The 18,462-nt window shown below is 37.0% G+C and overlaps 1 protein-coding gene across 19 annotated transcripts in view; it reads right to left on the minus strand.

Annotated features, from left to right (window-relative positions):
* PPHLN1 (periphilin 1) overlaps positions 1-18,462 on the minus strand; it is a 120,741-nt gene that overhangs the window by 61,211 nt on the left and 41,068 nt on the right. For 11 of the 19 annotated variants that reach the window (XM_014347185.4, XM_055095737.1, XM_014347189.3 and 8 more), the window contains 2 exons: positions 12,152-12,363; positions 2,246-2,302 (listed from right to left, as the gene is read on the minus strand). In XM_014347185.4, coding sequence (XP_014202671.1) covers positions 2,246-2,302; positions 12,152-12,363 — 269 coding nt within the window. The remainder of the gene's footprint in view (positions 1-2,245; positions 2,303-12,151; positions 12,364-18,462) is intronic. The other 8 variants (XM_014347191.3, XM_014347190.3, XM_014347187.3 and 5 more) reach the window with 1 other exon arrangement.

Below are 18,462 nucleotides of genomic sequence, written 5' to 3' on the forward strand. Positions count from 1 at the left end.
TAGAAGCCAGTCTAGGCCACAGCACTGCTAGTAAGTAAACATGGAGCCACAGAGACTTCAAGAAAGGCAAAACATATTTTAAAACCATGAATGCTACTTCTTCCATGCTCCTAAATGCTAATTTTTGATATATCACAATAAAAATACAAAGGTAGTTATTATATAGATACCGAGGAGAACTAGTTAATCAAGGGGTAGCTCAAGAGGATCTACATAGGAACTTTAGCAGATATTCCTGAAATGTTTAGACAGTTTTAAACATAAAGTTAGAAAGCTATAATTCAGAGCACTAATCAGTGCCTGGCATTAATGAATGCCCAAATATTTGTCAAATGGTTAAAAATAAACCTGTATGAGATAAAGTCACTAATCTTTACCTTTAGTCACTTTATTCACATAGTGCTGTATGTATATTATTTTTTATAGAAACTTGAGCCAGAAAATACATTTAAACAATAGTACTTTAGCAGGTTCAATAACTCCCTAAAAGATAGGTTTAGTTAAATATACTCTTAAAAATTAATAACAGTGAGCTGTTACAGAAAAACATTTCATTAAATTGTCTATATGTGCCAAATATATAATCCTCTGCGCTTTGTTGCTAGAAAAACTAACAAAATTAATAACATGAGAAGAGAAAGTGGCATAAAATTTGGAGTCACACAGAAGCTGGTCGAGACTGGACAGTGGATTAACAGCAAAGCAGTCAAGAGCAAAAGCAGAGATAAAACGACTTTGAAACTGAGGCAAAGCCAGCTTCAGTCAAAAAGCCTCTTAAGCTCTTCCTGCCACAGCCAAGATAGATAAATAAGGTCCTGGAGGCTCAAAGACTTCCAACCACCTAGGAAAGTGGTGAATAACACCTTTCTAATGTCCTACAGACCCAAAACACTTTCTCTAGCCCAGTGGTTCTTAACTGAGGACAATTTTGCACCTCCCCTCCACAGACATTTGGTAGTATGTGCAGATATTTTTGACTGTCACAAGTGGGAGAGGGCTACTGGCATATATTTAGTAGAAAACAGGGATGCTGGCAAATGTCCTGCTATGGGGGACACCCCAACAACAAAGAATTAACTGGCCTTACATGTCAATTGTGCAGAGGTTGAGGACTCCTGCCCTAGGCTGAGTATTCCAGTTTTTAAGCTCCAACAGCTTTAGAACGATACAGCCCTAGAGTCTTTTAACTTGTGGTACTACAAGAGGCTTTCACCCTAAGCAACTTTAAAAGTTCTTGTAGACCTTAAAACTCAAAAGCACCACTACTGTATCCCAAATGGCCAAGAACATGATATACTTAAGTCATTCCTTATTGTATTTCCATTGCATGTGGCAAATTTCACATCGTAGTGTGATAGTGTCAGTGTATCCCATTACACCAAAAGCTCCCAGAAGAACAAGTGCTATAGCTTATTCATTTCCAAATATCTGTGGCCTACTTAGCTCAAGTCCTTCAAGAAAAGGGTAGGCACTCGAAAATCAGATAAAAAGATGAACCTCACTTTTCTATACCTAAGATGCAATGACCTCCCAATCCTATTCAGATAAGCAATCCCTTCAAAGGCGACAAGGCACTGGACCAATCAGCATAGCACATTATGCTTATTAAAGGCATAATTACAGGCTCAATTCTTTAGCACTTATCAGCTAGACACAGAGGGGAAAAAAACCTGTCACAAGCAGCTGTTGATCTTTTGCTTAGTGTTTCCTTTACAAACATATCATCCCGAAGTATAGTCTTAGACCTTTCCTGATTTTAGCTGCCCAAAGGCTAATTTAAGTCGTTATCAACCAATTTCATGTGCAAAAGCAAAGGAACACTGAATGGTGGTGCAGGAGGTTTATCATATACCCACGTATATTCATATATCCCTGTTGCAACAATGGGAGCAGAAAGCAAGCAGCAAAGGATAAAGAAAACAATGATACAAATGGCAAAAGAAAGAACACAAAAGAGTAAACAGAAATCACTTGATCCTATTGTTGTCAGGTCCTATCTTCCAATGGCCTGTCTATTCTACAGATCTCAGCCTCCTACGGAGTGGCTATTCCCATCCAGGAATGGCTAGCCCAGGTACCAGCCCACAAATGCCCCCCAAATCCTAGTACCTAGGTCTACTGTTAACTCTGGTTCTCACAATAGACTAATGGAGCAGTTATACACTTTCCCCATTTCCATAACCGCTATCAGTTCAAGTCTCCCACCCCTTCACAATCCCAAATCAGAGTCTAGCTCAAAACTCACCTCTTTCAGGATTTCCTTCATTCTGCCGTTTGTAGGAGGCACCAGGACGCACGGACTCTATGGAAAGGTGGGCAGGGAGGAATTAACAGCAGCACCTCTGTGCCCAAGAGGAACAAGAGAAGAACTCAGAAGTAGGAGTGATGAGAACAGGGGCTTCTGAGCATTTTCTGGTGACCCTAAACTCTTTCCTACCCTACTTTCAAGTTGGGCTGCCTGAGCAATCACCAGTGAAGGGGAATAAATAATGGGAGAAAAAAATCTCCATTTAAGGCAAGAAGCCAAGGGGAACTGTCAGGATAAGACCAGTCAAGGATAACAAGGGCAGAAAGGAATGAGAAAAGGTTCATAGAAAGACAAGACATTGAAAGTTGAAGACAAAGATCACATCTTATTCATCACTGAAAGTACGTAGTCAAATTCTCTCCATCCATAAAGCTGACACTGGAAGGCCTGAGAAAGGAGTACACCTGCATACACAGTCAAAAATGAAAGATGGATCACCCCTACCAGTTAAAAAAGGACACTGGTTGAGCCCCTAATTATCCCACACTTAGAATCTTGATATATTTTGTTAGCTTCCTTGTCTGCAAACTCTTAATGATATGGATGGAATCAGCTTTCTAAACAGCCTAAATATACTAGTAGTCAGGGCTCCCAGGTATTTTTCCAGTAAGATACAAACTCCATAACAATGACTTCAAATCCTTCTACTACAGATCCCAAGTTGCCAATTTTACTTTTTTTTTTTTTCTGAGAAAATAACATTTTTTCTGAATTGTTTTGGCACTATCAGCATCTTGCCTTAAAATGTTTCAAGAAACATCATGAAAATATTGCCATCTTACTTTTGCAATAATGTTGAGGACGCAGTATCCTTTTCTCATTATTCACTGATCTTTCTCTGGCATCCAGCAAGTTTTGTTTCTCCTGATAAGCTGATTTGTTTTTATGTGAGGTACACTGTCAACACTATTCTTGATTCTTGCTTTTTTTTTTTTTTGAGACACAGTCTCACTCTGTTGCCCAGGCTGGAGTGCAGTGGCGTGATCTCAGTTCAGTGCAACCTCCGCCCCCCGGGTTCAAGCAATTCTCCTGGCTCAGCCTCCCAAGTAGCTAAGATTACAGGCACCTGCCACCACACCTGGCTAATTTTTTTTTGTATTTTTTAGTAGAGACGAGGTTTCACCATCTTGGCCAGCCTGGTCTTGAACTCCTAACCTCGTGATCCACCCGCCTCAGTCTCCCAAAGTGCTGGGATTACAGGCGTGAGCCACCACGACCAGCCAAACCCTTAGTTCACCTACAGCAATTGCTCAGAGCCTCATGATGGACAATCATTTCATGCACTACTAACTTTATTCTTGATTCTTCTAGCTTTGTTTTGGCCAAACCCTTAGTTCACCTATAGCAACTGTTCAGAGCCTTATAATGGGCATTTATTTCATGTACTACCAACTTTATTCTTACTTTTACTTTCCTATTCTTATTTTCCTTTTACATAAAATTCCTCCTCCACTTATTTAATCCTATTTTATTAAGTGTTTATTTCATTAAGCTGCCTCAAATTCTTTCTTGAATCAAGAGATAATGGTGATATTTCAGAGAAAGCTACTGGAGCCTTAGGCCAATTCATATTAGCTCCTGAGAGTGAATTGCATGCATCCCTTTGAAACTTTGTGTTCAGTTACTCCATGTTGGTAGCTGAACTATGATGAGAATCTACACTCCACAGATATCAGCAAATGCTGCAAATCTTATCTTTTTAACCTTGGAGAGTCAGTTTACCAACACACCGCTGTGGATGTGTTTGATTTTGATTCCAAACTTCAGAGACACTGTAGGCATTACCACATATAATTACAGATTCCCATTAGTACTGTCTTAGGTAGGCTTGGACTATTTAACAATCTTCTAATAGACTAGTAAAACTACCCAGCTAAATTGCAGTCATGAACAAGTAAGTAGTTATTGTTTTAATTCTCTAAGTTTTGGGGTTTGTTTGTTTTTTTTTTTGTTTTGTTTTTGTTTTTTGTAACACAACAAGAGATAATAGAAACACCACCACTGTACTTAAAACTCTTCATCCCAAAGTTTCCACTGATGTGCTCGTGTAAAACTAAAAGGTCTCATTCTTCTTATCCTCTACTATAGCACTTTAATGATTTATAAACAAGTTTTTCTTAATATTTTGCTATTTGTTTTTCGTATCTTTGTACTTCCGTTTGCGCCCTTACATCTTCATAGCTACCCCTTCCTCTTTCGTTTTTGTTGGTTATTGTTCCTTAAATGTGAGTGTTGCTACTAACCTTAATCTTTTTTTCTATTTTTATTTGGCTCCAACAAATACAATGAATATAAAAGTCTCTAAAATCTGCCTCTTTCACTCATTGTTCTACCTTCTAACTAACAGGCTTGCTACTCATTAGCTATTTAGCCATTACCTCAAATTCATCTCACATATGATCTTTGTAAGCAGACACTACCTCCCTGCTTGAGAGCAAGGTAAAAAGGTTGAAAACATTCCTGCCTTTGTTGTGACTTGCAAAAGAAAATGGGTTCCACATTAGGACGGAGGAAAGAAACCAGAAAAAAAATTCTGAAAGTGGCAGTACAGAAATCAAAATCCCTGTCTATATATTGATGAGTGAAAGAATAAATGGAAAAAAAGGAAATAAAAAGGAATTTCAAATACTGGTTCCATATAATGTTTTTCCTATTGAGGTAAAATCAAAAGCTGGAGAAGCAGCTTAACATTACACAACACACTCAGGAAGTTCTGCAAGAGTTTCAAAGTATTTGGTGACTCCTTGAATGCAATGGCTGAATGCAATCTAACAGGATCTTTTAGAAATACACTTTCTTGCTGCTGTGTTTTCCTGCGAAAAGAAATGATAAATCTAACCAAATTTATCCAATCCTACATCAAGTGCTATTCATCACTGATAACCCAGGTAGGAAAAAAAGGACACTGCAGGGAAAAAAAACAGCATAATCATAAGAGATGATAAAGTTAGGGGCTATGTCTTGCAAACTATCAGATTCTTAGCGCAGTGCTTGGCAAACAGGGACAAAGCAGGTATATCTGAGTGCAAGTCTCATCAAGAAACAAACTTCACCAACACAGACAGTACTTTCATCTCTTCTTCAACAGCTGAAGATATGAAGAGAAATTAAGATATAAATACATGAAAATGTGGCTACACAGATGATAAGAAAATTTTTTACTGGATCATGGATGAAGATGTGGGAATTTGGGACTCCTGGTTAGGAAGAACATGTTTCTCAGAGATCTACTGATTTACTCAAGAACATATGAATTAGAAAATGGAGAGACACAAGAAAAATGTTCTCATGTTAAAGACACCAAAAAATGAGAGAAAAGAAACAGGTAGAGGGGCAGAGAAAGCATTGCATCACCTCTGCTTCCCTCAAGATCCAACTTTTGGGGAGGTCAGAGTTGCAACAAGTTAAAGCAAAGGCCAACTGACTGAATACTTGGAAGCACACTTCTGAGTAGAGTTCTCCTTTAACACATCAGCTAAAAACCACGTGAGCTCATTTTTAAACATATAAGGAAAACATCATCTGCACACATTATGAACATTTGCTACTGACAGAATATACTAAGTCCTAAAACAGGGATATAATAAAATGCCTATGCATATGGCATTAATTGATTTCTGTTTTAGAACCTTGATCATTAAGATGCCAGAAAAGCTATAGCTATAATCCTAGGATTTAGCTAGAAAACTCATAGCCAAAGCTCTCTTGTGAGTAAACAATGGATCCTCAAACAAGAAGAATATGTTATAGAATCTAATTCAACAGTGCATTAATAGTCTAGATCAAGTGATGGCCTAAAATGTTTCAGGGAACTATTAAATTATACTTTAGGGACTCCATATGATGTAACTCATCCCCATAAACCTTCTCCACTAGCATCCTTCACCTTCTACTAACCCTTCAGATGTCACCTAAAATGTTTATTCCTATTTAATTACTTGTTTGTCTTTCTGACTAGATCATAAACTCAGAAGGCAGAGATTGAATCTGTCTTGCTTGGCAAACAATTTATGTTCAATATATGTTTGTTGATTAAGAGATGTAAGTATTGAACACAGCATAGTGGGCTTCAAACCAAGAAATGCTAGGATATTTTGTTGCTAAGAGAATGACTTTATCCTCTCTTCCTGTTGCCTAATATACATAATCTGATGATAAAACCTTATTTCTATATTCCTATTACCTCTTCAAATCTGCATAGAAAAGCCTTCACCTAAAAGCAGAACTAAATTTCAAGATTTTATCAGAATTTCGGCTACATTACTAATAAGTCTAGAATAGTTTTTTTTAAAAAAAGAATTTCAGCTATAATCAAAAAATTCATGGAGACTTCAAATTTTATTCATAGCCAACTGCTCTTAAGACATATGTCTTTTTCTATTAGATTGACATTCAAAAATGGACTCTATCTTCCAAATATACTTGTCTCAAAACAGTACTTTTAATTACTGTACACTTTCAGTTCTCTTAGATGTATTTTTTGAAAGAATTAAACACTAATGACTAATAGTATTTTTTTTAAAATACCTTCTATTCTTAATAATGGCTGTTGACATAAGAAAAATAAGGGAAGCTAGGCCCAAAGTCAGAGCTACAGAAAAAACAAAGGCCAAACAAACAAAATAAACAATAAACTTGCAAATCTTGCAAAGTAAAAGTATTTTAAAATTCAACCAAAATGTCACAGAACCTAAATATGTAAGCATCTCTGGTAAATTTGGGATTAATCCCTAGCAAATGTTTAGAATGAATTAACAGAGAGGTAGTTTCATCTCTAGGAGCCACCGGGGATTTACAACAACAAAGCAAGATAATCTTTATGTCACTGTTTTGATAGAAGAAATATTTTATAACTTAAGAGTTTCAAGAAACACCTGACAGGGTCTTCCTTGAGATTCTCAAGTGGATATGAAAATAAGATAATAGTAAAGATGAAGGATCATAATTGTTGAATAGCAACAAACAATGCTGATAAAAGGTTCAGGTTAACAGATCTCTAGAGGTTTCCACAGTTGGCCTTATGCTCCTCAACATAAATTATTAACAACTGATACAAAACACATCCAGCATACTTAATTTGCAGATAATACAAGCTGTTCTTATCAGGTGCTAATATACAGAATCACTAAATGAGATTTTGAGAATTCTATAAAACAGAATAAGCCAAAGTTAATTAGATAAAATGTAGTATTTCTAGTTTTTTTTTTTTCAATGCATTAACTACACACATACAATTGCACCTGAAAAAGTACAGCCTAAGAGGCATTTTGTTTAATGGTATTATATGTGAAAATAGCTTAGGCTTCAGTTGTCTACAATCCAGTAATGAAATGTGGTTGCTAAAATAAAAATTCACTTCTGGTGTTACAAATTACAGGAAACAGAAGGAAAAATAGGAAAGCAAAAGGTCTGGAAACCATGACAAATAAAAGGAACAGCGAAATAAACCAAATATATTTAAACCTGGAAAAAAAAACATGAAGAATATGATAGTACTCCTCCAATATGTAACAGGTTACAACATAAAAGGAAGAAATATCTTTATATATGGCTCTAAGAAGAATAACTAGTATTAAGTAGATGTTACTGAAGAAGGTTTTAATTCTTTTATAAAGAATGAGCTACATAAAAGGACTGGATTGTGATTTAGTAAATTTATCACAAGAAATACTAACAGTTTAACAAAAAATGGGTGTGGGAGACTGAACTTAGTGATTTTTTTCATCACTTTTAATGTTATAGCTTAAATAAAAGGCAAATGACAAAAGGGTAAGATAGGAAAACATGGGATCATTTCAAAGAGGGAAAAAAAGAAAATAAGTATTAGAATTGACAAATGTGGAGATATTTAGATTAATTATAATAAAAATAACCTTCAAGTGAAAAATATACAAGGTAAATATAAATAAAAATTTTACCTAGGAAAGTATCATAATACACAGGGAGAAAGGAAATGAGGTTAACTGGGACAATCTGCACTGCTAGCATGTGAACATGGACAACAAAAAGGAACTAAAAATAATATTGCATATCCAGGTCAGCCCAACTAAGTTATAGTAAGAATATTCTTGCAAGTAAAGTACAGGATGAAAACAAGTTGGATGTAGAAGGATAATTAGTTTGAAGTAGTTCAAAGTTCCATAAGATTAACTCAAAAGGCTTAGAAGAGATTTAATTAAGTGTGTGTGTATGTATGTGAGCACAAAATGGGAAATAAGCAGTTGAATTTAAAAATGTAGTAAAATCACTATAGCCAAACCAATAATGATCATTAAAATAGGAAAAATTAATCTAAAAGTATGAACAAAAAGGAAAAAATTAATTTTTTTAAATGAGGGCATAATTATTTTAACCTGTTATTTATACTTATAATAATATTTTACGTCTTTGTCAAAATTTCAATTTATACTAGAAAACTTAATTTTAACACGTGGCTAATTATCCCAGCTTAAGTGACTGATAAGTGCAGAACCCCGTGTCTCAGTCCTCTTTTGAAAAAAAGCCAGGTGCTGCAATATTTGTGACATTTAAAGCAAAAACTGGTATCTGAAATAGGTAAAATAATTACTTTTCCCATTTATTGTTTAAAATATGACCTCCATTCACTTTTTTGCAAGATTATCTTATGTAACTATTCTGAAAACAGGAAGCGAAAATAGAAAAAATTTTCATAGTTCAGCCCAAGTAGTTAAGGAATACTTGAAAATGGAGTTTTCCCAGAACAAACTTTTTCTTGATCAAAGAACTTTACTTTCAAAGCTAAATAACAAGAAAGAAAGAAAGAAAGAAAGAAAGAAAGAAAGAAAGAAAGAAAGAAAGAGAAAGATAGATAGATAGCTAGATGCAGGCATTAACAAAGTCATATGCTCTGTTTCATTCAATTTACCCCATACTTTAGTCTACCAACTTTATTTTTAAATTACCCCAAATATTAAAGGTATGAGCTCTCAAAGGATGAGTGAAGGATATTGGAGATCCTAAGACAGGAGCATCACGTTACGGCTCAACCACATTTCATCTCAAGATCTTAGAGTTTTGGCCATTAAGAGGCCCAAAGCAGGTCAACAGAGAGAAGATGCTCGCCCCCAAAATTTCTGTTTTTGAGGATAAAAATAAGACTAATTCACTAATAACTATCTTTAATAACTTCATTACAAGCTGTCAAGTAAGAACCTCAAGCTTCTTTTACTCATGCTTTGTTAAAAAGTTTTCATAATCAGTTTCCAAAGATACTTTCTTCTTCTTTAATGAAAATCATTATTGGATATGGATTTAAGTCATACACATCCCAAAAACAGGTCGTAAGGGCAGGGCACAGTGGCTCATGCCTGTAATCCCAGCACTTTGGGAGCCTGAGGCAGGTGGATCACTTGAAGTCAGGAGCTCGAGACCAGCTTGGCCAACATGGTGCAACCCTGTCTCTACTAAAATATAAAATTACCTGGGCGTGGTGGTGCACACTTGTAATCCCAACTACTCAGGAGACTGAGGCAGGAAAATTGCTTGACCTGGGAGGTGGAGGTTGCAGTGAGTTGAGATCACACCACTGCACTCCAGCCTGGGTGACAGAGCAAGACTCCATCTCAGACAAAAAAAAAAAAGAAAGAAAGAAAATTTTAAGGGTCTTAGATGGTATCTGGCTAATTTTGGATATGTCTGTGCATGTGAGCATTCATTAGTGCTTAGAGTAGGGGTGTCCAATCTTTTGGCTTCCCTGGGGTGTGCTGGGAGAAGAATCATCTTGGGCCACACATAAAAGACACAAACAGTAACAATAGCTGGTAAGCTTAAAAAAAATCGCAAAAAAGCCTCATGTTTTAAGAAAGTTTACAAACTTGTGTCAGGTTGCATCCAAACCCATCCTGGGCTGCACGCGGCCTGCAGGACGGGGGTTGGACCAGCTTGGCTTACAGATTGTTTATCTTCTTAAGGTTTTTTTTATGTGGTAGGGATGGGGTATATAGAAGCAAAAGAAAAAATACTTGTATACTTGTTAACATTAATCTCCACAATAAAACTTTCAGTTACCCAGAACTGTCCCAAGCACATTTTGGACAATCAGATATATATATGGAAGTGGCTTATTTATTTACTTATTTATTTATTTATTTATTTTTAGAGACATAGTCTCGTTCTGTTGCCCAGGTTAGAGTGCAGTGGCGTGATCACAGTTTACTGCAGGTTCAACCTCCTGGGCTCAAGCAATCCTACCTCAGCCTTCTGAGTAGCTGAAAATACAAGCATACATCACCATACCCAGCTAATTTTTAAATTCTTTTTTGAGAGACAGGGGTCTCACTATGTTTGCCCAGGCTGGTCTCAAACTCCTGGGCTCGAGTAATCTTTCTACCTTGGCTTCCCAAAGTGCAAGGATTACAGGCATGAGCTGCTGTGCCCAGCCTGTGTTTGTTTTAAATCCTTAAAATAACCTTCTTATCTCCTGCATCATCATTAATATACCTGTATCCAAAAATATGTTTTTTGGGAAGCCCCACTCTATCTATCTCTGCAAAGAGTAGACAATAAATGTTTGCTAAACTCAAGAATCTTGCAACAGCTTCAAGGGAAGACAATCTGATGACTCCAAATGGTTTTCCATCACTTTCATCATGTAAGAGGCAAAGGCTGTTAAATTAAAACTCTTATTATTTGAAAAAAAGACAGTTAATGAGAAGGACATTGAAAAGGAAATATCCTGGACTTTTCTGATTTCTGCACCTTGGCTCATAATTCCTTCTAACTAGAAGACAATTCTTTACTTGTAGAAATCTGAAATAAGGCTGAGCCCAATGTCATCTCCTTTATGACATGTTCTTACATCCTCAGAGTGTGAATTAATTTTTCTCACCTTGACATGCTCATGTCAACTCATTTATGACATATCAATTATTGTATCAAAGTTATATATAAACATATTGATAAAGTTGGTATTAGCTGGTGAGAAATATAAATATATATTCTAGTTCCCTAGTGACAGGGACATCATTGTATAATACTAACACAGTGCCTTGCACATAGAAGGCACAAGGAACTGTTTTGTGAATGAGCTCTACTGCAGGCTGCAGAGTCTAGAAAGATAAGAATGCTTTCTCTAGAAAAGTAGTTGTGTCATTAATTTATTCAAACACATACTAAGCAACTCAGCCAGCATGACATGCTAAGATTGTACAGAATGTCATGTAGGTTCAGGCATGACAAATTAAACATAAAAATAAAATAAAATAAAAATAAAAATAAAATAAAATTGGGGGTTGGAAAAGAGTAAGAGAGGTTTTCACTCTAAATTTTACAAGGCTGGCCAGGAGCAGTGGCTCACATCTGTAATCCCACCACTTTGGGAGGCAGAGGTGGGCGGATCACGAGATCAGGAGTTTGAGACCAGCCTGACCAACATGGTGAAACCCTGTCTCTACTAAAAACACAAAAATTAGCCGGGCATGGTGGCGCACACCTGTATTCCCAGCTACTCAGGATGCTGGGGCAGGAGAATCACTTGAATCCGGGAGGCGGAGACTGCAGTGAAACAAGATCGTGCCACTACACTCCAGCATGGGAGACAGAGCGAGACTCTGAAGAGAAAAAAAAAAAAAAAAAAAAAAAAAACCTTTTACATGCTGAAGAAATTAAAGGTAAGTATCATGCAGAATGCCACTTCAAATAGTTTGAAAAAAATGTGTGTGTATGGTGTTTGTTATACTATTCTACCATCTTTTCTGTAAGTTTGAAATTTTTCAAATAAAAAGTTTAAAAAATAAATCTCTTACACCTAGAAGGAAATCTGACTCAGTACATTCTCATCAGAGGAGACTGTGAGAGAAAAAAATAAAGTCTTAAAATACATACTTCTATGTTGAGACTGATGGAAAGAGTATGATTTGCTCCTTTCTGGAGAGTAGCTTCTGCTACTGACACTGGAACCAGATCTGCTGTGTGGAGAATCCTTTCGGCCAACAGGTGATTCTCTGAAAAAAGTATTGTCTCTTTTATAAGGAGACCGCTCTCTCGCATAATGGGAAGAGTAGAAACTTTTTCTTCTAAAGCCATCTCTCATGTCCCTTTGAAAAAAAAAAACATAAAATAAGTTAATTATACTCTATCCTCTATATACAAGCACAATGGCAAAAGCTCTGCTTATAAGCTACCCTTTAAATTGTACTCTTGGGGCCGGGTGCGGTGGCTCACGCCTGTAATCCCAGCACTTTGGGAGGCCGAGATGGGCGGATCACGAGGTCAGGAGATGGAGACCATCCTGGCTAACACGGGGAAACCCCATCTCTACTAAAAATACAAAAAAAAAAAAAAATTAGCTGGGCGTGGTGGCAGGTGCCTGTAGTCCCCAGCTTCTTGGGAGGCTGAGGCAGGAGAACAGCGTGAACCTGGGAGGCGGAGCTTGCAGTGAGCCCAGATCGCGCCACTGTACTCCTGCCTGGGCAACAGAGCGAGACTGTCTCAAAAATAAAGAAAAAAAATTTGTACTCTTGGTTATCTTTTTCTATCACTACCTAACTGTTGAAGTCAGCTAACAAAATGAAACAGTATCAGTGAAATATGATTTAGAATGTACCCTTTTTCAGTTTGGAACAGAACCAGGTGGCTAATGCAAGTTATTTTATTTTAGGCAAGCACAAATTCTAAAATGTAAAAAACATACTGTCATATAGTTTCCATTTCTCTTTGCCATTAACAATACGCCACACAGCTACCACATTCTCAAAAACACTTAGAAATGCCAAAGATTTCCCAAGTAAGACATTTCATGGCCAGTTATCCCCTTCTAATTATAGAAACTACTGGTTTTCAAGGGATATGCAATTTGCCCACCCACCCCCAGGACAATGTGGCATTGTCTAGAGGTATTTTTGATTATCATAACTGGGGAGGAGAGTACCATTGATGGGTAGGGACCAGGAATGCTGCTAATTTCCTACAGTGCCCAGGACATGCCCCCCAACACTACACACCAAAAAACTCTTCAGTCCAAAATGTGAATAATGCCAACACTGAGAAACCCTGCTATATACCTATTAAATTCTTGCTGAGTTTGCATCCTCAGTACATAGATTGTTGCCCATCTCTAAATAACTACTTTTTATAAATCACCTCTACTTTTATAAATTAAATTTCTTTATTGAGAAATACCATCAACTCAAAGCACCAAGTAAGCCCTAGTAGTAAAACCTTATAAAGCAAAACCATTTTAAAATGTCAAACCAAATCAAAATTACTAAATGAAACCATCATCAACTAAGCCTCTAATAAAAGAACACTTAAGAGTCAAACAGGTTTTAATCCATGATTTAACAAATGTACTGCAACATTAAAGAATACTAAATTTCAGACAGAAGAGTGCTAAGAGACATACCAATAGCATACAATTTCAAGTGCTTGGAAAATCATTTCAGCATCTTGATTGGCAGTCCATAGGCTATAAACAGGCTGTTGTCCTAAAGTTCATTTGAACACTAGCTGATTAATACCCCAAATATATTGTCCCTTCAGACACAAGTAAGTTTCCCTGGGAAAAAGCAGAAAATAGTTTAAATTCATTTATGGTAAATGAACTGGTATAGAACACTAATAATGAAATAGAGCATTAAGGAATTCTAGCACTAGTTTAGTCACTAAAACTACAAGGGTCATATCAACAGCACTGGTTAGCCAGAGTGGTGATATGGGTATTAAATAAACAGGTTTTAGAAATTGTGTGAGGTGCTGGGACCCAATGGTGAGCCAAATGTACACAGTCTCTGCCATCACAGAACTCTCGGTTTAATAGGAGAGGCTGACATTAGACAAATATACATAAAACATGTGAATGCAGTCAAGAATGGATGTAGAGAGACTAACGAGGAACCTAACTTAGTCCAGGCAAGAGACAGTGGTATCTTAGATGGGACAGGAGCAGGTGAGGGGTCACAAATTTTACATATACAAGAATATACCCTCTAGACTTAATGGGATGTAGTTAACGTCTTACTAATAAAGTGTGAAAGACGGGATGCCAAGCTGATTCCCATAATTTTGGCATGATAGATTAATGAAATGAGAAAAATAAATTTAAGAAATGAGGATGCAGGTGAGAGGTCCACATTTTGATGGGAGCATGTTATATTTAAGATGTTTGTGTAATATCTAGGTAAGCAACTAAAGATACTAGTCTCAAACTCAGAGGAAATTTTTGGCTATCAATATAAATTTGTCTGTAAATAGGCAGTACTTAAAGCCTGGTATAGAGTAAAGCAAAGGAAAAAAAGAACAGTAGGCCTAGAACGTGGGACTAAAAAACTCTACCATGAAGAAAGAAATGGGCTGTCGAAGAATGGGAAAACAGAGAAACATTAGAAAGGAGAATGCATTTATCATGGAAGCCAAGGAAAGAGTATTCCAACAAGGAAAATAAAGGTTTCCTACATTGAAATTATATGAGCTCTTATTGGTAACTTGCTTACAGGATAGAGAGGAAAGATTGCCTACCTTCCTCTAATGAAGAGACAAAATGCTGAACTACAGTTTCCTAATCTGACACCAGATGGCAGTAAAATCACAGCAGTACAGAGCTATCAGTGGCCTAAGGTGGCAGGATACACTTGGGGGATGTCAAGTGTCAAATGTTAATAGCTCAGAGTAGAATAATGTCTCTTCTCCCCTTCACATCAATCCTTCTTCTGCTCCCCACCAATTTAAGCAAAAACATCACAACAGGCCTCAATTTTCATAAGTATCCTTTTTGATAAAGTGGTAATATTAGCCATTTTTTCAGATATGTGTGTGTGTATTATATAATGTATATAGTGTCCACTATATGAACAGCACTATAGGGAATTACTCTTGCTTTGAAGAAGCTAAGTATATTGGGAAGGGGGAGTAGGGTGAGAGGGGGTGAGGACCAAATGTTTAAGAAGGCTGGTACAAAGTTACAAAGGTAACTTTGTAAATAGATGGAAAACTGATCCAGGTCTTAAGGAAAGATGAGATTTAGATTAATATTATCTAACAGAAATATAGCCAAGCCACAGAAGAAGTAGTCATATCTAAAGTAAAGAGAAACAGGTCAAATTAATTTTAGCATTTTATTTTACTTAACCCAATATATCCAAAGTATTACCAACATGTAATTGGCATTAAAAAAATTTGGTAAACTATTTTACATTCTCTTTTTCAACCTAAATATTAAAAATCCAGTGTGCATTTTATGCTTACAGAATATTTCAGTCTAACCTGACGATATTTCAAGTGCTCAAAAGGTACATGCGGTTAGTAGCTCCCATACTGGACAGCATAGATTTAGATGGTGGGAAAAGCATCACAAACTTTAGAAAAAGCAGTAACAGATTAAAGTACTATGTGAACAAGAACTGAAGTAGTTAGAACAGTAAGACCTTAAAAAAGCAGTGAGTAAAAAGCAAAGGTAGAAAACTTTTAAAAAGAGAAATGATAGTATCAAACACTGCAAGTCTCGGGGAGACTATGCATTTAAGACCTAGGAGTTGGCCGGGTGCAGTGGCTCATGCTTACAATCCCAGAACTTTGGGAGGCAGAGGTGGGAAGACTGCTTGAGCCCAGGAGTGTAAGACCAGCATGGGCAACATAGAGAAGCCTGTCTCTACAAAAAATTAAAAAATAGCTGAGCGAGGTGGCACCCACTGGTACTCCCAGCTATTCAGGGGGCTGAGGTGGGAGGATCACTTGAGCCTCACAGGAGAAGCTGCCGTGAGCCATGATCGTGCCACCGCACTCCAGTGTATGTGACAGAGCAAGACTCTGTCTCAAAAAAAAAAAAAAAAAAAAAAAAAAACACCAGGCCGGGCGAGGTGGCTCACACCTGTAATCCCAGCACTTTGGGAGGCCGAGGCAGGGCGGATCACTTGAGGGCAGGAGTTCCAGACAGGCCTGGCCAACATGGTGAAACCCCATCTCTATTAAAAATACAAAAATTAGCTGGGTGTGGTGGTGTGTGTCTGTAGTCCCAGCTATTCGGGAGGCTAAGTCAGGAGAATTGCTTGAATCCAGGAGGCAGAGATTGCACTCCAGCCTAGGCAACAGAGTGAGACCCTGTCTCAAAACAAAACAAAAAACACCTAGAAGTCATTTGATCTGTCAGTCTAAGAGTCCAGTAAAATTCTGGAAACCAAAGCAGATTGCAAGAAATTAAGATATAGCTAGTGAAGAAGTTAAAAGCCGTAACTTTTCTTCCAAAACAGGCTGAAGGAGGGAAGATGGGAAGGAATGGTATTTTGAGGAAAGGGGCTTATTTGACCACTACTGAAGGCCGATAGAAAAAAGCCAATTCACTATAAAAGGGGAAACTGATAACGCAAGACACAAAAATGTTAATGGTAAAGAAGGAGCCAAAAGTCAACTGGAGAAAGTGAGACAAAGGGACTTAGTAGAAGAGAAGAATATGAAAAGAATAAATAGAAAAACTCTTATTTCAAGAAAATAAAATACAACAGAGTTCTCATCAAAAGGCCTTTGTCTCAGTAATTACAGAAGTCATCAAAAAAGTAAAGAAAGAATGTGAATGGAGGCTTTATGCAAATTAGAGAGTTTTACTGATCCTCTGGGGCAAAGTATTAATTAGAGCAATCCTTCTCAAAATGTATGTCCATAGACCTACCTGCCTCAGCATTTGCAGGAAAGGTGATAGAAATGCAAATTCATGGGCATCAACCCTCACCAGCTGAATTATAATCTCTAAGGGTGTGACTCAGGATTCTGCATAAGGCTTTCCAGGTGATTCCTATGCACACGAAACGTTAAAAAGGACTGAATTAAAGAAGCTCACTAGCATGTAAGGGCTGTATGTAAGTGAACCGTTCAGAAGTCAGGAAGCAGAAATTCAGAGTTCACGATAAAGGCAAAACAATTCCCAGTGATGAAAGTAAGGCCTGGCCATGCCTGTGGATATATAAAGTTGAAAAATACAAGAAACAACTTGAGTTAAACATGGCATTAAATCAGGATACAGAGGCAGATTGGATAGAGAAGATTGTGAGTCAGAAATTGTAATCATCAAGGAAGAAGGAATGGTCTCCTGGAAATTCATCAGAGAATACAATAAGACAGGGTGGTGTAAATGAGGACGTTCAAAGATGACGTGGAAACACAGGCTTGGAGAAAGTAATGAGGAAGAAATATGCCCGAACTCATCTCAAGAATCAAGGAATTAGGAGGCAAGTAAGTTGGGGGAAAAGTTTCAAATCTCATTCCATTCCTTAACAACTGGATGACCTTGACCAAGTTATTTAATCTCCCTACGCTTTAGTTCCCTCAACTATAAAGTGGGGATAATAATAATACCTACTTCACAGAGTTGATGTGAGGAATAAACAAAATAATATATGTTAAAAATTTAGAACAGAACCTGGCATATAGCACTCAAAAGATGTTAGCTATGTCTATTTACCCTATACCCTGGTATTACTTCCATTAAACCAGTAAAACGTTTGCAGCAAGAAAGAGCCAGGCATGCCAATACAAGTGCCTGATAGTTGTATGTCATTCAGGAAAGCAAAACTATGGAATCTTGCATGTCTCTAAGAGTTTAAAACCAAGCCATAATAAAGCTTCTAGAAAAAGACTTCAGCTTGACTTCCCAGGGAACTTACTTTACAGAGGATGAAATGCCGAGAACTTCAGTAAAAGAGTCTTTATGCAGATAAAACATATGAATGCAGCTCACTAAACTAGGGGTCAGAAAATGTTTGCTCTTTCAAAAGCCAAATAATATTTTAGGCACTGTGACTATATGGTCTCCATCACATCTTCTCAACATTCCTCTGACACACAACAGCAGCCACTGATAACATATAAAAAATAGGCATGGCTGTGTTCCAATATAATTTTATTTACAAAAACAGACAGCTGACCAGATTTGGCCTATGGGTTGTAATTTGTCAACCTCTAATCTAAATAATTACGCACTTCCTGAAAGTTTTCAAGCACAATTTATTAAAGAAGAAAGAGGCTACCTACAGCTTCATATTTCCCACAGAATATCAAGAAAGGTACGGACTTTTTCACCCCATCTTTTACCAATATCTTAAAATTTTTGTGCTTTAAAAGTTTAATTGTATTTTGGAAAGAAAAATTAATTAAATAATGATAGAAATGTTTTGGCTGGTTCATATTTTGTTCTCTACCAGAGATCTGAC

This window comes from Pan paniscus, chromosome 10, assembly GCF_029289425.2.
Source record: "Pan paniscus chromosome 10, NHGRI_mPanPan1-v2.0_pri, whole genome shotgun sequence".
Taxonomy (NCBI): domain Eukaryota; kingdom Metazoa; phylum Chordata; class Mammalia; order Primates; family Hominidae; genus Pan; species Pan paniscus.